This window comes from Haliotis rubra, unplaced genomic scaffold, assembly GCF_003918875.1.
Source record: "Haliotis rubra isolate DU_JTF1 unplaced genomic scaffold, ASM391887v1 Scf427, whole genome shotgun sequence".
NCBI classification, from domain to species: Eukaryota; Metazoa; Mollusca; class Gastropoda; order Lepetellida; family Haliotidae; genus Haliotis; species Haliotis rubra.
In genome coordinates, this window is record NW_025767110.1 from 106,325 (window position 1) to 132,807 (window position 26,483).

General features: G+C 43.3%; 1 protein-coding gene across 2 annotated transcripts; it reads left to right on the forward strand.

Moving 5' to 3' along the window:
* Positions 1–81: 81 nt before the first annotated feature.
* Positions 82–21,308, forward strand: LOC124288846 (dehydrodolichyl diphosphate synthase complex subunit Dhdds-like). Of its 2 annotated transcripts, none has more exons than XM_046725405.1 (4): positions 82–191; positions 2,150–2,332; positions 2,486–2,627; positions 21,191–21,308. In XM_046725405.1, the coding sequence occupies exons 2-4, from the start codon at positions 2,150–2,152 to the stop codon at positions 21,289–21,291; spliced, it is 426 nt and encodes a 141-aa protein (XP_046581361.1). In that variant the 5' UTR covers positions 82–191; the 3' UTR covers positions 21,292–21,308. The 2 variants fall into 2 exon arrangements, with proteins under 2 accessions (XP_046581361.1, XP_046581362.1); XM_046725406.1 differs by having other exon boundaries at positions 82–183.
* Positions 21,309–26,483: the final 5,175 nt, after the last annotated feature.

Consider the following 26,483-nt stretch of genomic DNA (forward strand, 5'->3'; position numbering starts at 1 on the left):
AGCAGTTAACAAGCAACATATACAATTTATCAAATTCATGCAAACCTACTTTCTTTCGCGGAGGCAGACCTCTTGCTCAAGCAAGTGCGCTGACGTCACAAGCCGGGGTTGCCCTCAGTCGAGTGTGAAACGTGAACTGGGAGTGATCATTCTGGGAGGGACACGTTGTTGACAATTTTTAGGGTGAGAACGTAAGTCTTCTAACACAACTTGTGCTTTTGTAATTATCATAATATTACCCGGAGCAGACTGTCATTTCGTATTTATCGCTTATTTTGTGGCGTTGCATCATACTGATGACCTGCGACAGGAGGTTTCTGAATCTGGCTACATGTGACACATTACATGTCATATGAGGATGTTGTATTCCGATATCCGCGAAATACAACCCAACTTCGTTTCCTTATGCAGGCGACAAATCTCAGTTCTAACATTCATAATAAACAGCTAAAAATCGACCGGCTTAGTTAATTCAACGAAAGACCTCTCAAAGACCTGTAAATGTAGGTCAGTGTTAACAGCTGATTCCATACTTAAACTTAATTAGATCAATAGTCTCTGACTCTGGTTTATTTTTTTTATAGAGAAATCCCCAATAACAGCAGTACCCCCAATCAGCTTCAATAACAAAGTTCCATTAGCTCCTTTTATGTCAGAGACAATGATGTCCTTTGGCAAAAATATGAAGCTATATTGCTTAAGTATATATCACTCATTCTCAATAAATGGTGCATTTGACCATATCAAAAGTCGAAAAAAGATTATTTTTGGTTGATGTTTTTGGGGTTTTTTTCCTGGTATCCTTAACCATACGTATTTGACAGGCCTTGTTCAAACAGGGACACAGTAGAAACATGCAAACTTTGGGGATCCGTCAGACTTCTTTTCATACCTCATTCTCATGACTATCTCAAAACAGTAGTATCATTGCAAAATACTACGGTCTGTTTACCAGGTTATCAGTAATGAAAATTACATACTGATTGTTGTTTAAGGTGTGTATACCAGTTGCGGCGACAGTAACGTAAGTTTCAAAATTAACAATCAATTGGATATATTTCATTTATTCCCGACATGTGGCAGGCACATGCTGTTTAAATCTTTAGTAGGGGTGGTGACATGTTGCAAAATGCAAAAGAATCAACTAAAAAGGAAAGCCAGGAAAACAGAGCATGGCGACACAAATGCGCCCTTTTATTGAGAATGGGTGATATATATATTATTTAATAATTTGTTCATACAGTTTATCTGTACTCAACTGTTTGCAGACTGTCATGTTGCAGTACCTGAAAAGAAATGTTATTGTTTGTTTCAGATGGATACTTTTAAAAAGTTATTAATAAGATTTGTAGGCGAAGAGTGCAAACTTGCTAAATTTATTCTTTTGATATCCAGGGTGTGGAAACTGATAAAGTTCATTTGTATAATCACCCGGAATGGTACATACATGTTTGATTAGTATTTTCTACTGTTGATAAACATAAAGGAAGGTGTGTATGGTCACTCATTAGTATTTTCTACTGTTGATAAACATAAAGGCAGGTGTGTATGGTCACTGATAAGCAGTGTGTAATGGTTGTTTCATTCAAGGAGGAAATTGTTACTTTTGTGAATATGTGTATGTAGATTTGTGTTTTAGCATTACAATATGCTTCGGTAAAGGGTGTGAGTGGTATTCTTCATGTAACTCTCCTTTATCATTAAAAACTACATGTACAAAATGCCTTTGCTTCTGTCAGTCCATCTGACGCTGGGAATGGTCCTCAATATATTTTGTTGGTTTTATATGTTGCAAATGTTATTATGCTGATTGTTATAAATATATGTGTGCTCTGCTCATAATGTGTTAGATAATGCAATCAGTTTGTTTGTAGTGCAATCTGTACTTATTCAATATGCTGGTTGAATATCACCACCATACTTAGCCAACATTCTATATCTTTATAAAACCCATAAATGATGCTGATAGAAATATTTTATATTACTTATAGAAAAGCACAGTTACTTAGCCTCAGTTCACATGGTTTATTTAGGCATTTCATGAATAGAAAGATCATTTTGCATAAAGTGAGGACTTTGTTGTCATGTTTATGTATACTTTAATATGTGTGGATAGCAAACACTTACATGTTTGTACCATGTTAAACAGATGTCGTGGTTCCCTGAGCGGAGGAACCGGTCATGGTTGCAGAGAGTGTGTGCATCTGTGTTAAAGGCAGGTCCAGTACCCAAACACATCGGTATTATTATGGATGGTAACCGGCGTTTTGCTGTCAAGAACAGCATGGAGAAGGCTGAGGGACATTTGAAGGGATTTGACAAACTTGCTGAGGTAGGATGCTTGAAATGATTACCGGAAGTTTCAAACAGATTTTCCTGAAACGTACAACCATACAAAAAACTTACTCAATTATTTTTTAACAAAGTGGTTAATGGTGCAGACTTGATTGCCACTGTCTGAACGCGTCATGACTGTTTCTTGCAGACGCTGGATTGGTGTTTAGACCTGGGCATCTGTGAAGTGACAGTGTATGCCTTCAGCATTGAGAACTTCAAACGGTCCAAGGAGGAGGTGGACTGTCTCATGGAGCTGGCCAGGAAAAGTTTGCCCGACTGCTCGAGGAGAAGTAAGTAGGTGGAATGTATTCACAAACAAAATTATGGGGCTAAATCCTAACACAATATATAGCAAGTTCATTGTTCTCTTTAATCATATAATACAGAACTGATGCATGCCTCTTGATTGTACAATGCTGTTTGTTCACTACAGTCCTCAGCTTGCAAGGGACAGGACATCAACAGTCTCAAATAGTGTGGTGGTAACTTGTGGCTGTAGTAAAAGGGAGATAAAATCTGTTTACATTGTTGTCATTGTGCAAGGAAATACAGGGCTCGATGCAGCTGGTATTTCCTAGGGGATGACAGCAAGAGTGCAGGACCTTAGGACGATCTACTGCTAACCTCCTTCTGTGAACCACCTTGAAAGAACTCCTCATTCCAGAATTTCATTATTTTTTTGTTTAAAAGAAATTGATGGCAAATGAAATGAGAACTTGGAACCTGTGCTGTGACTTCAGTTCGTAAGAGGTGTGTTTCAGTGGTCAGATGACTTAAGATAACTAACTTAACGCTTAGATGCAACCAACAAAATAATTATAATTAAAACACAATTATCATTTCTTCGTGACATGTAATATACATTGCTGATTATGAAAAAAACAAATAAACAAAATTATAAGCGTACAATCGCATATATCAAAAGTGCAATATTTTGTACTTGGGTTTGCTTCCCCTTAGATCAACAGGCAGGATGATGACGTTGACTCTATTACCATACGGCTGAATAAAAACGAAGCAATGATTAAAACATTCAAGAATCCACAGTCAGAATGAAAACTGATGGTTTTGTCAGTGCTTATAACTCAACAATAAAAGATCAACAACATGTGCGATCTCTACAGCTTACAGCCTGCACGAACCTTACACCTGTAGTAGGTTCAGTTTCGGACGACAACCTACTTGATGAGGGGAATCCCTTCATCTACACGGATGCGGAGGTCTTATCCTGGGTAGCAGATGACCTGCTGATATTGTCGTTCACTCACTCACTCCATCCTGGGTAGCAGATGACCTGCTGATATTGTCGTTCACTCACTCACTCCAACCCAACAGAGACGTACTGCATATATGCTGATGACTTCAACTCCAATATGATATGACATATAAAGCCGATATCTCAAGTACTGGAGAACCTCAAGGACTTAAAGGTCACATAAACCCTAGGGGGTACAAATACATAAATCACTAACTGGCATCGTTATAAATGAAACCCCGTCATTAAAACTACTCATTTCGACCTTTAATTGACTTAAATCGACCTTTTTGACAACAGTGCACAATTCTCACCCGCGAACGAAATTTCAACCAATCAGAGCGGCACGCCTCTGTGACGTCATATGAGGAATAGCTTTGAGAGCCGATGCAGAATTCATCTACATTTTAGGGGGTAAATTATCGTGTTTACAGGCTTGTATAAACCTGAAATCGTGACAATTGTTGTGGAAAATGAAAGCTATATGTTCTCACAATCTACTGTCATTTAATTTTGTCTCTTGCTTTGCCTAGTTTCCAAGTTACAACTTGTTTTCATAGACGATTCTGTCAAAATCGATTGGTGTCGTTAGGCCCTATTTGTATAATGACTGATCCAAATTCATCCCATTTCTGTGTTGTTTTACCTCGATATTTAATCATGTCATGTAAAAATCTGTTTGTATTCTCAAAACAGTGTCGGCCCATAAGTTTTCACATGCAATACAGCAATTAATACTCCCTCGTTGTAACCCGTGTTAGGTGGTATAAACCTACACGTTATTTGTCATCATTCACTTGATGGTCAGTTAATGAATTTACAACAGGTATAATTAGTGGTAACACACTTAGATTACCCGACAAAGGTTCCCATTTGGCATTTCTTTAGCGTCTGGAGTAAATATTCAACATTATAAACATCGATCAACGGATTAACCGATAACACGCTGATTGATTAATTACTTTTATCTTACACAGCGGAATTGTCAAAAGTAGTGTTTATGTATGTAGATTTACTAATCTATACTGAATACACTCTGTCGTGTCGGTGTCTCGCGTAAAAACAACGTCGCTTCTTTCAAAGGATTAACCGGCAATACATTGATTGCCCATTATTAATAACTAAATTACTGTTTTTTAAAGAAAGGCGGACATTATGCAATTAGTTGCCAGGTGTGCTATCTTGGGTGACCAATGAGACTATACACCAATACCTGAAAAGATTTATCACTTTTTCAGTATATTAAACTGTTAAAAGACACATCATTTGGAACAGTTTGTGGATATTGATGGATACATTCCTCGAACAAGGTAATGGCCTGATATTGTTCCTATAACTTTAATCTGTTTTAATTTTAATATTTGCGTTTTGTTTTATTCATTTGTCGTAGCATTCAACAGAATCATTGTTTTCGCTGTGAAGTGTAATGAGACAGACAACATGCACTAGGGTGTGTGCTGCGAATTATGATTCACATTGGCAAACTATAAAATGTCTAGATATTACAGTTCTGTTATAAATTCACTATAAGTATCAGCAGATCGCCTGCTTTTATTTAGTTTCAAAATTCATACAAGTGTGATAATAAACTAATTAGGATTATAAGACCAAATATAAAGACGCTATTACATTGACTAGTATCTACATACTGGTGAGTGGACATTAACCATGGGAATGTAGCAAGAAATTTATCGCGCAGTATTGTGACTTCGACCCCACCTCGGCTTCCGTGGAAGAAATGCGTTATGTTATAAGTTGTGTCATGCAAAATCCGTTTGGTTATGATTCCAATACATATTTAACAACGGTAGAAAGTAGTCTTGATTTTCTAACTTGATGAAAACAAACTATAATCTCATTAATTCTAACAGATTTTTATTTTTTAAAAATGGCGCCCTGTTGGGAACATCCGCCAGTCTGAGGATAAATGGTATTTAGGTTTGTTTTCACCGAGTAAAAAATCAAAACTACTTTCTACTGGTAATAAAATATGTATTTTATTGATAACCAATAGGATTTTGCATGACATAAATATATCATAACAATTTCTCGTGGCAGCGAGGTGGAGTCAATATAATACTACTTACAATATTATTGTTACTTCCGACCACAACCTCACTTCGAGGAAGAAATCGTTATGTTACAAGTTGTGTCATAGAAAATCTTTATGGTCATCAATCATATGCATATTTTACTACAACTAGTAAGTAGTTTTGATTCTTTAACTTCCGTGAAAGCGATCTGAACACAACTAAGATATCATTTCAGGCTTCCACAACGCCGCCGCGCTCACAAACATAACCCATTTAGCACGAACTCGCGGGTCCTGTGGAAATCTGTGCATGGGGACACCATCGCCCGACCCTAGGAACAATTGGCGACAAAGCAACGATTGATTCGGCATGTAGTCGTTGATGTCGAGAAATCATCAAAATGATGAGCGTGCTACACATTTTCTATACAACTAACTGAAAATCGTTCCTCACTGCAGCGCTCTGGCGACAGAGTTACGTAACCTGTCTGTGGTTTCGTTGGCGGGCGAGAGGGAAGCAGGCGACTTTTTGGCCACTTTTAATCGCTCGGTATTAATTAACCACAAGTTTTTAAAGAATAAATTTGGTGTTCCGCATAAGACTAACCACAAATCTTTCATATGTAATGGTTAAAAGAGTAACAAAAAACAAAGTTTAGTGGTTCTTTAAGGTTAACGCCTTCAAGAATCCTTGGACGGACGTACAGTTGGTATTATTAACACTCGTCACTCAGCGTGGGGATTAGGAATCCATATCCTATCAACTTGATTCAACATCTGTATTCTTTAAGATCCATACAGACATACGTCTCGACAGCCTTCTTTGTCATGCTGGCTTATATTATCCACATTGGGAATACGTGATTAATATCACTGAACAATAATTTACACTTGGAGCAACCCTTATTCAAGAAGTTTATATGAGTGGCGTAGAATTACACGCGCTTTTACTCAACCAACCATTGCACCGGATTTTATGGAGGCTAACTTGCTACAACACCAGTGACGTCATGCTTGAAGCTGATTGGTCCAGGACAGACAACGCCCCTTACTGACAGAACAGGCGCCAGCAAGTTTACTGACTTGTAAACAAACCCGTTGTACAGGGGAATACTTCATCAGCAGCCTTGAAAACAGCATACAACTACGGCCCGTTATCATCATGGGAATCTAATAGATGTCTAGCCTTGACAGCAGGATAAAAGATGTTTATCTTGGAATTTTTCGCTGATAAAAGCCGGTATGTGTACCTGTCTCCTTCAATACTACACTGGAACCAGTCTTGCTACAAATAGGCAACGCTTCGATGTATGCTGATCAACACAGATCGTCTGCGTATATAAGGGGAAGAATGATGTATCATCACTGCAAATTGCCATTCTAGACAAGGATATTGTCATCACTGATGCCTATCTCCGAGGATGAGAAGCGCACAAGAAGAAAGAAATGGCGGTGATACCCATTTTGCTGTCGTCTCTGTGAGTCGCAGCGAAGTCAAGATAGAGTTACGTCCCTTGTTTGCCTGTTGCAGAAATGAAGGGTATTTTCCCTTTGGAATTTCCTCGGCCCCAGGACTATTTACATGCGTAACGAAGCCCACTGATGCATCAGTGGAGACTTTGCAGTGCATTCTGACTAGACAATGCAATCTAGACGCATCAACAAGCAGATCAACTCAGCTGAACTTTACAATCAAGTTGCTCACTGGGAAGGCTAGTGAACCTGATGAAGTCCGAGTTGGAACCAAAACAAGATCTGCAATTCCTGGGGATAAGATTCATCACAACACAGAATCAAATTGTGACCCCAGAAGATTATTGGGTCAAGACACAAGCCATGATTCTTCAATCAGTCATATCTCCGTTAACACTACGAACATGGCAATGTCTACTCGGTCTACTAACCTCAGCACAAGACTTGACTCGCACAGGAAGGTTTACAACTACCGCCATTGCAACGATTCCTGGCAAAACATCTGGACAGCAGCGACCCTATCTCGCTACCAGATCATCTCAAAGTGTACCTACTTTGGTGGAGTCACAGGTCGAATGTCTGCGCAGGGACCTATTTATAAGAGCCGGTCTTCGACACACATCTCTACGCAGACGCATTGCTACAAGGATGGGGTGCACATCTCAACAACCAGGTTGCATCAGGGAAGTGGTCAAATGCAGAACAGCATCTTCACATTAATCTGCTAGAAATGAAAGCTGTGATCAACGCTGTACAACTATGGTCGTGTTCGCTGAGCAACAGAATGCTGATGATCCACGCGGACAACTCTACAGTGGCATTCTCCATAAATCGGCAAAGATCAACAAGATTGCCAAGCCTATTGCAGCTCACATTCCGGTTGTTCAACATCACAGAGAAGGCAAACATCTGGATAAAAGCGTGTCACATACCAGGAGCCAAGAACGTACTTGCAGACGCTCTTTCCCTACCACTTCACCCGTCACCCACGGAATGGATGCTCCATCCAGAAGCGTTCCGGCTCATCATAAGGGAAATAGGATCCCCATGCATAGACCTGTTCGCCACGAGGTTCAACAAACAACTACAGACGTTTGTTTCACCAGTACCAGACCCCCAAGCCTGGGCAACAGATGCACAGGGCATATCATGGGAAGGACTAAACGCTTACGCGTTTCCACCTACGATCTTACTACCGAAAGTACTGTTGAAGATCAAACAGACACAAGCGCTACAACTGACTTTGGTCAAGCCCTTTTGGCCAGGGAGAGTCTGGTTCCTAGACCTAATAGAAGATCTCGGAAGTCCAACCCTCAAACTACCAGAATTGGCCGAACCTACTCAGACATCCGCACACCAAGCAAGTCCACAGGAACCCAACATTGTTCCAGCTACACATGTGGACCGTATCAAAACCTGTCTAAAGAAAAGAGGATACTCCAACAGAGCAGCGAAAGCAGTAACCCTAGCGTTGCGCAGATCTACTCGCAATTTGTATGACGACAAATGGCAGAAATTTAAGCAATATGCAAGGCGGAAGGGCTTCACAGCTATGAAAGCGTCTCATCCTCAAGTGGCGGAATATCTATCTCACCTTAGATATACAAGACATCTGAAAGGTTCGACATCATCCACATATCTGGCAGCCATTAGTACAGTCATCACTATGAAGTCAGGCATCAAATTGACGAAAGTACCAGAATTACTAGCTCTGCTGCAATCTTTTAAACTGGAGGACCAGCAAAAGAAATTCAGAGCACCAGCTTGGGATCTGAATGTAATTCTACGTCATCTCATGAGCGATGCCTACGAACCTCTAGAACAGACTACCTTCGAGCTACTCATGCAGAAAACTCTGTTCCTGCTTGCCCTAGCCACGGCACCTCGTATGTCTGAGAAACATGTGCTGGACTTTCGACGAACTAGATTCGACACGGGGCACCGTGCTGCAGTACATCTAGGACTTACATGGGACTTTGTTGCAAAGAATCAACTACCTGGTCAACCAGGTAGACAGTTCCATGTGCCAGCTCTATCTACGATCCTCGGACCAGAGGACACCCTGGACTTATCCTTGTGTCCTGTCAGACCCTTGAAGATATATCTTCAAAAGACTAAAACAAGGAGAAGAAAATTCAAGCGCGCCTATTCATCCCCTTGTCGACGGAGACATCAGTGGAAGTCTCAAGAACGACAATATCGTTGGATGAGAGCCTACAAAGCAGCAGAATTAGAACCTCCAAGAGCTTCCAACCCACAGGAAGTCAGAGCACTGGCGTCAACACTAGCTCTGCATGGAAATTGCTCTATATCATCGGTTATGGAGGGCTGCTTCTGGAAGTCAGATAGTGTTTGCCATTCACTACCTCCGAGACATAGCCACCGAAGACGTCTCAGGCATTCACCAGTTTGGGCCTCTTGTTGTAGCAAAACAACTAATGGTTCCTCAAAGTTGAAATCTCACCCTTTATCACGTTGACTTGTTGATAACTTTTACTATGGAAAAAGTTCCAGTTTGAAAGTCCATGCGCACAGTCTAGACTAGGCTAGCATGAGTGATTAAGACTCTGTACAGGTAAAGAGCTTACCTGTACGTAAAGGGGGTAGCAACTCACTTATGATAAAGATCTTATCATAATCTATGGGTTGTTATAGATAACTAGTAAAAGGAAGATACTAGTATATCTAAAGCCACATGAATCTACAACATTCACTTGTCTGAGAGAGAAGTAAGACAAGATGGTGGTCCTCCCGAGTTACAACGGAAGTTGGAAGAATAGGATCTAGGAAATGCCGTTACGCAGTTCCCATGGGTGGGATACAGGATGTATCTATGGACAGCTGTTGAATCCAGGAAGTGGCTTGACCCACCACCAATCCGAACGATTCTATAAGCAAAAGATCACGAGTCAGGATAAGGAAAAATATGTAATTTTTTAAGTAAAATGAGGACTCATGAGGAGAAGCCCTTCCAACCTCCCCGCTGGAAACACTTCGGATTTTACAGTAGGTCCAAGTGCATGGGCAGAAAAATCAGGAGAGTGTGACAAGTAAGGCTGGTCATGTGACTGTTTGCATGGGAAAGGGCAAAAGGGAGGTAACTCATGGGTGAGTGTCTTTTTACATCTGCTTCGGGAACTTCAAGGGATTCTAGTGTTCCACTACCATTCGCAAGGGAAAGGGAGATAAGCAAAAGATCATGTCAGGATAAGTATAAAAATATCAATTTTACTTGAAAAATTACATTTTTGCAAATCAACAATGCACAATTGATATGTTTTTTCCGTCTCTTCTTTAATTTATATAGCCCAACTGAAAGGGAACTGAGATAATTATTCACAGGTTTCTTTTTGTCCCTTGTCCTTCTCAAGGGCGTTAAATATGTTACAATACTTTTCCGTGGGTGACATCAGACAACCTTGCTTTGTTATCACATTACAGTAAACCATTTTTAATGAACACGCTTTTATTAACTGGTGGATATTGCAAAACTCCCTTTGTGGTCTAGTGTCCTCTTGCAACAACATGTATATGTTTATTTGTTTTGGGAATTGATAGATATCACTTTATTGATTTGTTCATTACAGCCAATACATTATCAAAAAAAGGTTGAGTCAAACTTCAAATTTTCCTGTTAATGCAGAGAAGAATTACTTTTAAAAATTCTGTAGTTCTCGGTTTCTATTTTGAAACTGCACAAAATGTATTTGCAAGTTTCACATCCAGCTTAGCATGATGCAACTTTAAACAGATGACTAATATATTATGAACGTAAACTTCCTGGAGTCCTTGATAACTATTCAGTCATGACTTGTCAGGGGTGGAAATAACTTTAAAATTGCTAGTGTACTCCGGTACAGTGGCACTTGTAAAATCACTTGCCCTGATAATTTTTCACTATACCGGCCGTTTTCTTGTTGATTTTTTAAAATAAACAACATAATTAACATTGGAAAGTCAATTGGACACCGGTACAGTGTGGTATACAAATTTGCTTGCACGACAGAAAAAAACACTGAACTCGGACATCGGGCAATGGGTTATTTCCACGCCTGCTTGTCAATAGGTGAAGTGGGGGCGGCGTGGGGTAGCCTAGTGGGTAACACGTTGTCTCGTCACGCCGAAGACGTGGGTTTGATTCCCCACTTGGGTACAATGTGTGAAGCCCATTTCTGGTGTCCCCCTCTCGTGATGTTGCTGGAATATTGCGAAAAGCAGCGTAAAACCAAACTCACTCACTCAATAGGTGAAGTGAGTTTTTGCAGAAATAAACATGTTCTTAGGCTCAGTATTGTGCAACTCTGGTTTTGTATTGTCATGAGGATGTGTTTTTGTTAATTATGTCACATTAATTGACTTTTAGTTATTATGGGTCACAAAACTTTTAAATGCTGAGTGTGGATATGAACTCACACCTTGAACTTAGGCTATGTATTTTCACCTGTTGAGAGTGGGTTTGGGAGTTACCTTCCCTTTGTTTGCTTTGTTTCCAGTGTAAGTATAATGCATGTTTTCTACGAACATATTTAACATAATTAACATAGGCTAAGCACTTTGGGTTACCTGGCAGGATACATTTTACGTAGGAGACAGTTTGACAAGTCACTGCTGACTTCCCGCGGCATGTCCCACTTTGATTGTAAAAACAAAATGTTGGCAATTAATTGTCAAATATGACTTCAGTGAGTCAATAACGCGGGTCTTGGTGTCCATGGATGACGAGGCTGTAATCTGTTCGTGATTGCTGAGAAAAATGTGAAATTGGTGCTATCGCGGTAGGCTCGAAAAACGGACCCTCGCGAATGTTGTTTGGAATGAGGTAATGCCATTTCACTCACGGTTTCTCAGTTGTTACTGTAAACAGTTTTAATGAATGAAAATGGGATTGAATTTAATCAAATAAGATGTGTTTTCTGACATCATACATTGTCGGATGGCAGTGTTTACCTGTGCAATCACACGGTGTGTTGCATCACAGCAAACATTGTAAGTACTCGGCTGATGGCATGTCTTTATGATAAAGTTGTCTTTTATAAGTTATTACGATGTTTCGCTGATCGTCTGATTATTATTTAGAAAACCCTGCATTTCTTCTTCATAGAGATCGTCCTTGGGGTACATATTATGCATTTTCCACGCTGAAAATGTCCTGTGACAGTTGTATCAATGTTTTTGAATAAAAAGATTGTACAATAAAAACACTTTTTTATTTATTATACGGCCCCCACCTCGCGGAGTTACCTCCCGTTGCGCATGCGCACCAACTGGGTAATCACCTAGGCCCGTGATCATCATTCCTTCTGCTGTCACCACGCGGTGTAGACGCGGTAATGTGTAGAGCAGCTGTACTCTTCAAATAGAGAACTCAAGAGAACTATGTCTGAGACGACACCACCTGTATGTATGGTCTTTACTTGTCCTTGAAAGGAACTGTAAAGCTTTGGTCGGTTGTTTCATAATTGTGACTTTGTATTAATTATTTTACGCCACTTTCCCGTGGGTTTACGGCACATGTTGCTCTGCTATGGCAGGAAGTTTAGCGGCCAATGGTTATAATATTGCGCATTGAACCAACTATTTCTTCCGCGGTAGCCTTCTACGTATTTTCAATGTTTTCTACGCGTATCTTAGCTGCTGGTTCGCTGTTAGCTACATGCTTGCGTGTTTGCTTTCAGGCTGCTTCCTCCTGTTCGGTCTGTGGGCAAAGCATACCCAGGGCCAAATCGCCATGATAATGCATCGTTGCTTGGAGAAAACTGACCATATCTCAGAAACCTGTGAGATTTGCATGGGTTTTTCCCCCCGGGCCCAGAAGAGAAGGGCGGCGGATTTTCTCTTCTATAGAGAGATGCGTGAGGCGTGAGGGGAATTGACCCAGGTCCCCCTGTCCAAAGCGAAAAAGCCTCGCAGAGTAAACGCAGAAAAGTCGCTGGCCAGTCGCCTTCTCCCGCCTCCTAGTTGCGATATGTCTATCATTACTCAGTTATTCCAGCAGCACATGGACTCCGTGAAGTCCCTTGTTCACGGGTCGGTTGGAGGTCTCCGCCAGGAGTTCCTCGCCCACCTGGAGCAAGGGGAGGAGAGTCTGGGGGTGGGATCGCAGAGCCCGGCTTGATCCCTCGGCCTGGAGGCGTCTGTCGATCCGTTGCCTCTGGCTTCGGGTCCGGACGCCTCGGCTGCCCCGGAGGGGGAAGCTTCGCTCCCAGTCCCCCTCTCGGAGTTGGTGCAGGGTCCGTTGATGATTCCTGGGGTTCCGGTCCCTGCGCCGTCCCGCCTCATGAGAGCAGAGGCACCAGTTCTGCCTGGTCTGCCTCCAGCGTCTCGGGACCGGGGTCCGTGCGTGATGGCAGGTGCTGACGCGGGGCTCTCTGTCTGCTCCTCCCTCTCTTCTGTGCCTGGTGCTAGGCCGCCCACCGGGTCGGGGTTCGGGTCCTCTTCGCGAGGAGACCCAGACTCGGACTCGGGCTCAGGCGCCGAGTCCATGGATACTAGGGAGGTTGAGGAGCAGGAGGGTGCCTTCCGTTTTTCGTCGGCTTTGCGGGAGGTCCGGCGACGCATTGCCGAGTTCCTACCCCAGGCCGCGGTGCCTGCAAGCCACTCGGACTCGTCTGAGTTCCGCCTGCCAGGCGAGGCGTTTGCCCCTCGGCAGCCTACGCAGACGCTGCTCCGTATTCTGCCGTCGTTGGTCCAGGACGTGGTCGATCCCCTCCTGTCTGGGTCTCGCCTCCGTTTCGACTTGCCTGAGCTTGTCCGGAGGTACCAGCTGGGGGAGGATTCCCTGTTCGCTGTTCCAATGGTGGATAAGTGGGTGTTTACTTCGGTCGCCTTGGGGGGAGGCTCGGCTTCCTCCGGAGCAGCTCTGGCTGCTCGGCAAGGGCGTTTAACACCACCGTTTACCGGAACGCTATGCAGCAGGTGCGGGTTGTGGTCCATGAGGCCTACCTCTCCTCGATCCAGAGGTCGGCCCTGGAGGCGGAGGGGCATGCTGGAGACGTCTCTCCTTGCGGTCAGCTGCGTCGACGGTGATGTGCGCAGTCATGGGGATGCGTAAGCTGTGGCTGTCGACGTCTCGGTACTCGGCAGCTACACAGCAGACCTTGCTGGCCCTTCCCTACCGTCTGGGAGTGACGCTGTTTCCTGGGGCCCAGCAGGTCATACGGGAGGCTGCCGTTGCAGCTACCTCCTTCAAGGATTCTAAGGCCTTGTTGGAGCACCCGCGGGCTTCTCGCCCCCGCGCTCCCGTTCCACCTTCCTCTGCCGGGTGCAGCCTACGACCGGGCGGCTGGCTGGCTTCGCCGCTGGCAGGTAGGCGGAGGAACCGTCCGCCAAGGGTAAGAGCAAAGAGCAGTCCTCTTCGACTAGCTCCCAGCCTTTTCATGGGCGCTGGAGGTCTGCCCCACCTCCCGCTAACCCATCAGGCTGTAGACCCAGCCGTGTGTCCTTCCCAGTCAGCTCCGCTACTTTCGGGACCACGCGCTTCTTACCCAACGTCCCAGTGGGAGGTCAGCCTTCTCTATTCCTGTCGGAGTGGGAGAAGGCTACAAACAACACTTGGGTGCTGTCCACCGCCAGTGTCGGCCATTTACCACTGTGGAAGCGAGGTCCGCCTCGACTTCACCGCATACGCCGACCTCGTGCCGCCATGTCAGGCAAGGGCGGACATATTGCGCCGACGGTCCAGGCTTTGCTGGACAAGTCCGCTAATCGAAGCGCATACCACCGGGCGATGAACAGGCGGGATTTTACTCCACGCACTTCCTCGCCCCAAGAAAGACGGCGGTTCCGGCCCCATTCTCAACCTCAAGGGGTTGAATCGCGATGCTCGGTTCCATCCTTCAAGATGGAGACACTGGGCGCCGGTGATCTCCTCTGTTCAGCCCGGCGATTGGCTCACGCCGATCGACCTCAAGGATGCGCGATCTTCGCATGTGCCCATACATCCATCGCTCAAGCAATACCTTCGGTGCTCTTACGACGGGATGTGTTACCAATTCACGGTGCTCCCCTTCGCATATCCACTGCCCCAAGGGTGTTCACCAAGCTCATGTTAGTCCCGCTACCCTCGCCGCGGCAAAGGAAGGCGTTGTTACCCTTTACCTCGACGACTGGTTGCTCGGAGCACTAACACAGCCAGCTAGCCTAGATGCTACTCACACGGTGATAGACATTCTAGTTCGACTGGGGTGGATCATCAACCTCAAGAAATCCGGCCTGGTACCCACCCAGGACTTGGTTTTTCTCGGGGCGAGGTTCCAAACACACAAAGATCTCGCTTCCTTTGTCGCCCGACCAGGTCACCAGAGTACGGGAGATGGTGTCTTCGTTCCTCTCCCAGCCCCAGGCACCAGCACAGACTTGGCTCCGTCTACTGGGCCATATGGCGGCGACGATCTCTGTAGTGTGGCGGGCGCTGTTGAGGATGCGCCCTATACAGCAAGCTTTGGCGAGTCTGTGGGCTCACTCGGAGGACCTGGAGCGGAGTCTCACAGTCCCTGGGTGGTTGACGCTCACACCTTCAGTGGTGGACCAATGTCGGGAATCTCACCAGGGGATCCCCTTGAAATCCCGGCGCCGCCTCTCTTACAGTTCAGACCGACGATGCGCCCCTCACAGGCTGGGGTGTTCTGGGCAGTCTGTCGGTGTCCGGACTCTGGTCCGAAGCCGAAGCCCACCTTCACATCAACGCGTGTTGGAACTGAGAGCTGTGCGGTTGGTTTTCGCGCTTCCGAGAGAGCATGTCCAGGGCCAGGTGGTTCATCTTCAGTTGGACAACCAGACGGCCATGTCGTACATCCTGAAGCAAGGCGGCACGGTGTCCCGAACGCTCCTCCGGGAGACATGGGACTTTCTCCTCTGGTGCGACCAGTGCGATTGTCAGGTACTCCCTGTTTATCTCCCGGGTTGGAGAACGTGCGAGCAGACGCTCTCTCTCGCCAGATCCTGGCCCCGCACGACTGGATGCTCGACTGGCAGATATTCGTAGTTATCTCCCAGTTGTACGGGTCGTTCCAGGTGGATCTGTTTGCGTCTGGCGGGACGAATCAGACACCCGTGTTCTGCTCTCGAATACCGGACCCGAGGGCGTTGGCTGCCGACGCCTTCCTGCTGGATTGGATGGGCAAAGTGCTCTGGGCATTCCCGCCGTTACCACTCATTCCCCGTGTCCTTTCACAGCTGTCCACCCAGCCAGCTCGGCTGCTTGTGCTACTGGCACCGCTTTGGCCGTCACAGAGCTGGTTTCCGGTAATTCTCAGCCTCCTGTTCTATTACCTTTACGCCCGGACATTCTCACTCAGAACGGAACGCCCCACCCCAATCCAAGGATTCAGTGGGTGGCTTGGCCTCTGTCAGGTCTAGCCTCGAGGCACGCAGAATTCCTGCAGCAGTTGCAGACACAATTCTGGCTTCGAGGCAGGATTCACAAACGCTCAGTATGAGGATAGGTGGTCCCGCTATGCGCCGCTGGTGTTCAGATAGGGGGATTGCAGATCCCTTTTCTGCGGATTTAGTCCGAGTATTGGAGTTTTTGCAAGCTCGTTTGGAAGAAGGCCTGGCGGCTTCGACCATTCTTGGCTACTCCACCGCTATTTCCACTTTTCAAACCCCTGTCGATGGTGCTCTTCTGGGGCAGCACCCTCTCGTACAGCGCTTTTTAGCTGGCGCGGATCGGGTTCGACCCTGCTGTCAGGCTTAACCAGCCCACCTTGGGATTTGTCAATTGTGCTCGATTGGCTGTCCGTCCAACTTTCTCACACCTATCGGCTATTTCCATTCAGTTGTTAACTTGGAAGGCTGTTTTCTGGTGGCGGTAACATCTGGGCGTGAGGGTCGGCGATTTACATGCTATGTCGTCCGACCCGGGCGCTGACTGTGTTTCACACTGATCGTGGCAGTATTCGGCCTCGGATACGTGCATCATCGGCGAAGGTCGATCACGCTTTCCATGTGACAGCTCCTATCGAACTTCCCACTCTTACCCAGCCTTCCACATCGGGGACCTCTGCAACGAGCACTCACCTGTTGGATGTCCGTAAGACACTCAAGGTCTATCTCAAACGAACGCAGGGAATCCGTACGGGTACCCAGCTGTTCTGTTGTTACGGTGGCGGGAAGGCTGGTGTGCCGGCGAGCAAGCAGACTTTGTCTCGCTGGCTAGTTTCGTGGTATTTGTGCTGCTTATCAGGCTAAGGGCAAGCCTCCCCCTGAGGGGTTGAAGGCTCACTCGGTCAGGGCAGTAGCCGCATCAAAAGCTTTTGCATCGGCACTCCCCATTGAAGAGATTCTGCTCTGCCGCTATTTGGAGCCTGCCTAGCACGCTTATTCGGCATTATCACCTCGATACGCATTCCCGTAATCGTGCGTGAGTGCGAGTTTTGGCCGTTCTGTTCTCTCCAGTGGACAGTGTCCTGCCACTCTGACCGAGTGAGTCTTGGTTCATTGGTTTGGTTGACGCTGCTGTTCAATACTGAGTTTTATTGACATATCCGCTTCTGGGAGCTAAATAACCTCATTCCGATCCTCTACGGAGTATTTAGGTCGGTTGTGAGCGTTTTGACATTCCCCCTACGGTGCTCACTAATCGACACAAGGTGGGTGGGGCTTTGTTTACCTTTCGCACCATGTGCGAATTACTATGCGAACCTCTGAGGTCGTCTTTGAGTACAATCCTCCCTGTCAGTTCCCCTCCCATAATGCCTCTCCCGGAAGCGAAATCTGGGACATGTGACAGGTGAGTGTTATGGCGTCTGTTACATTATTCAATTAACGATAGCTATTTGTATGTGCTTGGACAGAATTCCCTCCTCCCTGGCCTCCGGTCTTTGGGAGTCTGTGTTTATGCATAATATGTACCCCAAGGGCGATCTCTATGAAGAAGAATTAACCAAACCTGAAGAGGTTTTCAATTCTTCTTCAAGAGAGTCGCCCTGGGTAGGGCCTCCCGCCTCCCCGCAATTCTGTTCACTGATTTATTCAGCAGAAGGAATGATGATACGGGCCTAGGTGATTACCGAGTTGGTGCGCATGCTCAACGGGAGGTAACTCCACGAGGTGGGGGTCGTATAATAAATAAAAAAGTTTATTTATTGTACAATCTTTTTATTCAAAAACATTGATACAACTGTCACAGGACATTTTCAGCGTGGAAAATGCATAATATGTACTCCAAGGACGACTCTCTTCGAAGAATTGAAAACCTCTTCAGGTTTGGTTAAGTTTTAAGCATCTGAAAAACCATGGATATGTACAATAAACACTATTAATTGCAATCCGCACTGAATTTCACTAGCTTACAACGTGATTAACCAGAGCTCAACAGCGAATTTGTTGACGTGCTATTTTCGATGACGTGAAGATGTGTGATCGCTGGGCAGTTTAACCGAATCTGCAGTATCGTGAAGAGCGTTATTGCGAGGGATGACTATTCATTCACGAAACTTTGCACCCAAACTGATCAAGTTGTCAGATGATGCCTTTTGATACTTACGATTTTTTAGAATTTTTAATTTTCCGGTAACCATGGCAACAAATTGTTGACAGTTGACAGGGATGTATTTTTATGGCTTATGTCTAAAACTACCAGCATTTCTTGAAATTACCACTTCCTAAACTGGTATTTGAAAGAAATTTAGTTGTTTTTGCAACTTGATTGATGTTTATATTTAGGTAACTGTGCTATGAATAAGTAGTTCTGTCAGTTGGACATATGACTCTTGTAGGACTTGATGATTACCTCGTGGGAGACAGTGGGGGTTTGTCATCCCTTGATGACTCTTCTTTTGTTTGAGAGATGATTTCATCTCTCATTTTTCATTGTCTGTTTTACACTATTTCCTGTTGTCAATTTTTATATTGATCATTCATTTGTGGTTCAGTGTAACCCAAAGTTTTACAATATCCAAAGATGTCATATTGGGTTTACTTGCCTTCATATAAGAACATGTCAGTCCATGACTGGCATTTCAGTTATATTCAAGTTCTATAGGACATTGATAGTCAAGTGGAGGCCAGGGCTTGTCATTGCCAATGTCAGGTCTTGGTAACACCAGCTTATCACATCCAACAGAAAAGCACATAATCTGAGCCTGCTTCGGTTGAAGTGTCAACACCAGGACATGCCCAGTATCAGCACTACAAGACACCAGCCTCTAGGTGCCTTTCTGCTGTCAATACCACTACCTTGTATACCCAGGGCTCTGTTTCACAAAGTTCTCGTACTGTAGCGCTACGATAATCGTAAGTCACGATGGTTATGATATTTTAAACTTACGAGAGCTTTGTGAAACGGGGCCCAGGACTCCGGTTCCCAGATATAAACACACTGAGTAAAACTCAGTCATGGTTCTTGGGCCTGGGAAATGCAAAGTACATTTACGCCAAGATCATTGTCACTGCATGCTTAGAACATTTACAAAGAGGTTCCTTTTTGTAAGACAGGAGGATCGATCCCATAGAGGTGATACCTCAATTCATCACATTTTCATGAACAGCAAATACATTACAAAGCTGCATCCGTCATGTCAGTCCCAGCAGTTCCTTGGTCCAGCACAGTGCCAGATGCAAAAGCCATGTAGTGGAGCTTTAGACCTCAAGGTCAGAAGCTTTCAGTCCACCAGTATGACTACTGTACATCGCTGTCTATGACACGAGTCTGCCCGAAATTTGTGTAGTTTTATATACTCCATATATTCTGCCAGTCAGAAGAACATCAGTTGAGCTTACACACTTGTTTAAATCTCCATTTGCTGCTTTGCAGGGTATTAAAATGGACTCCGTCCGTGCGTGCGTGCGTGCGTGCATCCGTCCGTCCCTCCGTCCATCCAAGCACATTTGTATTTTCCGGAATAGAACTCTAAAACTGTTCAATATTTCTTCACCAAACTTGGCACATAGATAGATCTGGTGGTGTACTGGTGCCTTTTGGTTGTTTTGGAATTCTGAATAAAATATTTTTGGCGTTTCCATGGCAACAAGTTTGACTTAGACTGAAATTGGTGATAGATGGTGGTGTACTGGTGCCTTTCTCGAGTTTTGGAGAATAAAATATTTTTACTTTCCAAAACAAGTTTGACTTCTGAATATAGTGCTCTTTCTGGAGCAGAACTTTCAAAACCTTTCAATACTCTCCTTCAACTTTTCTATATACACACCTAAATATTTGACATAATCATAACTCATAGACATAATCATGAAGAGTATTTTGCCATTGCAGGGGATATTGATGACTTTGTCTTGTTTAAATCTGAATAAAAACATGTTTGCTTTGTTTTTTCATGCACCCATGCACCATCCATTTTGATGCAGGGTTGGCCCTAGACATCTTCATTTTGGGAGTCACTATGACGCTCAAATATATTTTAGGATGTTTTTGGTGAAATGGACAACAGCTATTATCTAAGGGGGATGCCACATTTTATGTATTCTTATATACATATCCAAATTCATTTAGATTTGAAGATTTATCAGAGTTGATGATGTATATGTCATCAGTCGTTTACTACAATCAAGGGACCAAGCTTTGTACGTCTACATGGTTCAGCTTGTTAGGCCCATCTTTTCCTCCTTCAATACCACTTGAAGCACTTGCTCACATGTTCTCATTTGCTGATCGGGGTGATGTGGTAGCCAATTGGTTAAAGCATTCATTTGTCACGCCGAAGGCCCGGGTTTGATTCCCCACATGGGTACAATGTGTGAAGCCCATTTCTGGTGTCCCCTGCCGTGATATTGCTGGAATAAAACAGTGTAAAACCATACTCACTCTCTTGCTGATCTCACTTTGTTTGTAAGGATTCCTTGTTTGACTCGTTTCATTATCTCCATTTATTGCCTGGAACAACTTGATGCAGGGATGATAATTTTCCGTAGAATTCTGGGAATTTCATAAGGCCAAGGGTCATTTTTGTGAATTGTCTAAATCTGTTGACAATTGTATGAATGTGCTTCAGCAGATTTAAGGTTTTTTAATCATTGCTGTGGTCATGATCTTGTCATTTCCTGAGCCAGTTTTAAAGGTCTAAAATGCCTAGATATCAGGAGTTTTTCTCAAAATTTCATTCTCATCCCTGTTGATGTGAAGATATTCCTCGTTCCAGGGAGCTCATCGAGAAGCATGGTGTGTGTATACGAGTCTTGGGGAACCTCGTCCTGCTGCCAACTGATGTTCAGAAGACTATTGCAGAGGCAGTGGAGCTGACGTAAACACAACAATAGGTAGGCCACACACACTGGCACACATCTTCACAAATGCACACATTGTACACACTGTGTAATAAGCACACTGTTGCGAACTGCTGCAAGAATACTGTTGAGATGTGAGGACATAGTACCAGTGTATGAAATAAGGCCCGTCCGACCGCCCGAGATGAGCTAGATTTCTGCCGGATCGTCAAATTTTACAGATAGCCAGCCTGATGGACGGGTGAAAAAAAATTCAGATAACGTGTCTGTTGGCACTGTCTATTTAGTATTTAAGAAGGACTGGTTAAATCTCTTCTGGGCTGGTAAGTTTTTAAAGTTACCAGCATAGATGTCTGTCTGGGTTTTTGGCTTATTTCATACACTGATAATACTCATTATACACATGCTGGATACAGTAATATATTGTCTGTAAGCTGTATGCTTTAGTCTATGCTGTACACATGTATACTGTAATGCATACATTGTCAGTTGCCATAGATACTCCAAATAACAAACATGGTATGTATCATGAATGTAGTTTGGAGGACATGGATATTCACGAATATGAATATATATAAAAATGTGCTTCAAAAACATTGCTTCAAAACAATTGGTAGAAACAACAAAATATTTCTGTTATCAGTGGATGATTATTGAGTTATGAATTGTTTTTGTAAACAGAAAACCATTCCACCAATTTAACAGTAAAGTTTGAAAGAATACTGATAAGTACAGATTTATAGCCAATCAGATCGCTGGCTCTTATTTCAAGCTTCTGAAGACCTTAGCTGCCAAAGTACAGCTTCATTTTTTGCGATCTATGTAGGTCATTTGTGGGTAAATGTATTGGCCTGAATGGCATGTATGGTTTTATAGGGTATAGACTGTGGGTATAAATGTAGTTGAATTTGTCCTGTCCTTTGTTGATTGTTTTGTTGACCCTTTCCGTTCATATAGTGTAAAGACTGTGTTAGTGACAATATATACCTTGATTCCATTTTTGTTACCCGCCGCAACACGGAACGGGGCACTATGTATTCAGCAGCATACAGACATACGTCCCGATTCTTGTTAATGCGATATCTCATGAACTGTTTAACCCAATGTCTTCAAATTTGGTGACAGCCTACATTGGGGGATTATGCAGACACCAGTCTATTTGGGTGACTTTAACCTTATCTTCAAGGTCACCATGACACTTTGGCCACTTTTCAAACTTACGTAAATGCGATGACAATGTAATGAATATATGTTTTTGAAATAAAACTCATTTTGGCTCTGTACTTACAATGTTTATTAATGCAGACTTGATCTCGTCACTATATGGCTGGAATAATGCTGATGTGACGTAAAGCCCAACTCAACTCAACTCAACTCAACTATGTAAATGCAATATCTCATAAAACATTGCACCCAATGTCTTCAATTGTGTCGACAGCCTACATTGGGTGATTATACTATGCCTAATGTTCGTTTCAAAGAAAGTTCATGGTGAGATGGTGTTCTTACACGAGTTTGCAAAAACAATGTAAAGAATATTGACTGAAATCTTGAATATATTTAATACAGTGGATGACAAAAGTAAGCCAAGATGTACATTGAACACTTCTATGGCCAGATACTCTAATAACATGACTCACTTGGCTAGTCCAGTACAGACGTTTCGACATCCCTTTTCCACTTATCCATCCCTTTTAAAGTATGAAGGCATTTCCTATTATCGCGGTACTTGCGGATATCAGCTGAAAACATAACACAAACAATTCCTATCTTATGAATGCTTGTAGTTTTCAAGTGAAGGGCCCTCCTCTGACATCTGCATCTATCAGCAGCTAGATCCATCAGGTGAATTACCTCTTGTGAGCCCGGTGATAGACAATGCCATCTGCCATTGACAAAATGAGGCTTCTCCCATTCTCGCGGTATAACAATAAAGTAATGTCTGGAGTGCATGGAAGTGCAATATTAACTCACCAATATTTGTGATTTTGCAAGATTTGGATCACTTGCAGACTTGGGCCACTTCCTTGATACCAGTCAGCCAGGTTAACAACCGCTTGGTATCACGAATCGTCGATATCGGCAGAGAACGTGTTTACTGCGAGAATAGGAAACCTGTGAGAATATATCTAAGATAATGTGTTCACATTGTAATGCCTGCGCACACGCACGCACGCACACACACACACACACACACACACGCACACACACACACACACACACACACACACACACACTCTGGAAATGCAATAAACTCATCCACTGGGTGTGATCAATGTGTCATGGTTCCTTAGAAAAATAACTCAAAAACATTATTTGCTCTGAAAGAAAGAAAAAACTGACAGACCCCACACAGAGTTGTCAGTGAAAGTTATGTGGAACAAGAGGCTACAACAGGGTTCCCTTTCCAAAGTGGGACTATGTGTTGCATAACTGCAGTTCTTGCACAACTCTTTCCACCGAAGTTTGACCCACCATGATGTTGCTGGAATATTGCTAAAAGCGGCGTAAAACCAAACTCAGTCAGTCAGTCCACCGAAGTTTGAAGGTGTCAGAAAATTTTGAGAAACACTTGACTTTTTGTGGCAAGTTATTGGAGGAAATCTTGTGAGCAATCGCATAGCTTACAACCTAAAGATAAACTGATGTCCAATTATTTGCCGGAATGGGTGAAGCCTTTGGGGTTTGATGATATCTCAAAATCTCAACCAGTTTGTGACTTGTGCTATGTCAGCAGTAGGGACATTTGTCGCTTTTATCTAATGTATGCGTGCAAATCTTCACTTTGATAAAATTTAAATACAGTTTGTTATGGTGGGGGAAAAGCATATTTGTTAATGGGGACAAAGTTTTGATAAGGCACTTGTTTGGTCGGTTTCACAGTTTTTGACAAGTAACACAAAGCACTGATTTCAGCTGAGCTCTGCTGATCATGGGGTGTCTATTTGTTATAGTCAGTGAGTAAAATGAAATTATTTATCACCTAAATTGTGTCACATATTTGTCCATTTCTAAATTATGATAACAACTAATTTGATGTTTAATTTTATCAATCAGTGACTGAAAATGATAGGAGAGAAAGGAAACGAAACTCAATGTACATTGTTGTATTTCTTGACCTCCTATGACTGGCTATCGATCTAGCTTGTAGAGATCAATGATCACAAACTAAATATTGATCAAATATCAATAAGTATGAGTGATTTAAATTTGAGCAAAAATATGTGTGATAATGGTTGGAAATTCTTTCCAATCAACAATGTTCCTAATCTAAGATTGACAAATTACCCCAGCCACAAAAAATGCCAAATGGTCAACTTTGTCAGGTAATTTGAATAATGCGACAACTGATTGTACCTGTAGTAAATTCTGTACGTAGTATCAAGTGAATGATGATAAATACACATCTCTATCAGGGGTATTTCAAAATGACAGTATCTGATGGGCATCCATTCTACTTTTGTCCTGTTTGGTTAGGTAGAAGAAATTGACAAACGTGCCCTTTGTAATATTGAAGTCAGTGTTAGCAATACATGTACAAAGTGCCTCAGAGTTTAATATCCACTGTCCTAACAGACGGCAGTCCAGTTCCTTGCACACCAAGCAAAGAAATTGACTTACAGCAGCAAAAGAGTGAGTGATCTCAAGACAACCAGGTAGATAAGTGCCCATTTAAGCACCAGCTACATGACGGAGATGTTTAATATTTTACCAAAATGGAAGTCAAGGTACACCATTGAGAGCCTAGTCTATTTATCAGAAGTTCACAAGCATAGTCAGGTGCATTGAACCCAATGGCATCGGACCTCCATCATCAGGAAGACTGAAGCAGCTATTTATACGGCAATGTTTTTCAGTCCACTGGTCACTAGTTGCAACAATTTGAATGTGAAGAATTCAGATTCGTATGTTAATTTTGTCAATGATTTATGTCTCCTCACACTTGCATCCAGCACAAAGCATATATGTGGGCATGTTATGATGGAATCAAGAGCAAGGAGGAAATACTGTTTGTTCAGCTAGAGGTATATTTAGCCATGTTAGATGCCACCTCATTCAGCTGCTCTCAGCCATTGAGGCTGTTGCCATTGCTATTTATAGCACAGCTCTGCTCTACTGAGCGTCATCCGAAACCGAATGATTCATGAAGATATTGACTGCAGTGCGATAAGATAGGATTTCCCACCCACATCATACATTTAATACCAACAGTTTAATTTCAGTTTTTATTTGATTTTGTGTTAAGTTCATAATTGTATTGGAGATCTCACTCAGCTTTTGCCCTTGCCATTGTCAGTGTGGTAAACTGATCCTTGCAGGAGTGTGTTATTGATTTTTAACAGGGCATAGCTGAACATAAGTCTCACGTTTGTATCTTTGACAGTTGCCATGGTAATTCTCAGATCTGAATTGAAGTACTTAAGAAAATTGTTCATCACATTTCTTTCCATTGTATAGGATGTGTATTAGTCAGTGACCCTTTTATTTCTATGCATACCGGGATCGAAATAGCACATAATTTGTGTGCCATGGCAGGGTAAATTTTAAAATGGCACAAATGAAATATTTTCAATGTGCCCAGGTGGCACAATTAAAATTATAAAAATAATACTGACCATAATTCATTTATTGAAAAATGCAATAAATTTGACCAACTCAGATGATTCAAAACCTACTTTTTCAACCCATCAAACTGTTTATCAGTGGTCTCAATAGTTTAACATAGGCATGGCATAACAGGGAGTCCAATTTTGGATGATATCATATTTTGCGAGTTAGTTTATGGGTCCAGGACAAATGAAGCAGAGCTATTCTTACAGTCATGATAGTGTTCAGGAACTCCAGGTCTCAAGTTTACGGGATTACATGATGTTTACTGATTATTATTTTCCGCCACAAAGAGAGGGGAACATAGGTTTGAGCTCCATCCCTCCATCCGCCTGTCCGAGATGATGGGGACAGATTTTCTCAGAAACCGTTATATATAGGGAAACCATATTTGGTATGTGTTTTCAGGACATGAATGTTGTGGTGGAGTTAAAAACAGGAACCCTGTGGAGGGGGACATTGATGGGTATGGACACACCTAGTATCACAAAGGTACACCTAAATTGTCTATCCTTGGCAAGTGTTTGGCACACCTTAAACATCTTGGGTATTCAGGTCTACAGGTATTCTGTCTCTGGGTATGTCCCCTATACAGTCAGT

What these genes read in the sequence shown, in the direction of transcription:
- LOC124288846 (XM_046725405.1), top strand. Translation starts at nt 2,150, where the DNA reads ATGTCGTGGTTCCCTGAGCGGAGGAACCGGTCATGGTTGCAGAGAGTG. An exon ending in GATTTGACAAACTTGCTGAG is followed by an intron (nt 2,333 to 2,485) that starts GTAGGATGCTTG and finishes TGTTTCTTGCAG; the next exon opens with ACGCTGGATTGGTGTTTAGA. An exon ending in GCCCGACTGCTCGAGGAGAA is followed by an intron (nt 2,628 to 21,190) that starts GTAAGTAGGTGG and finishes TCCTCGTTCCAG; the next exon opens with GGAGCTCATCGAGAAGCATG.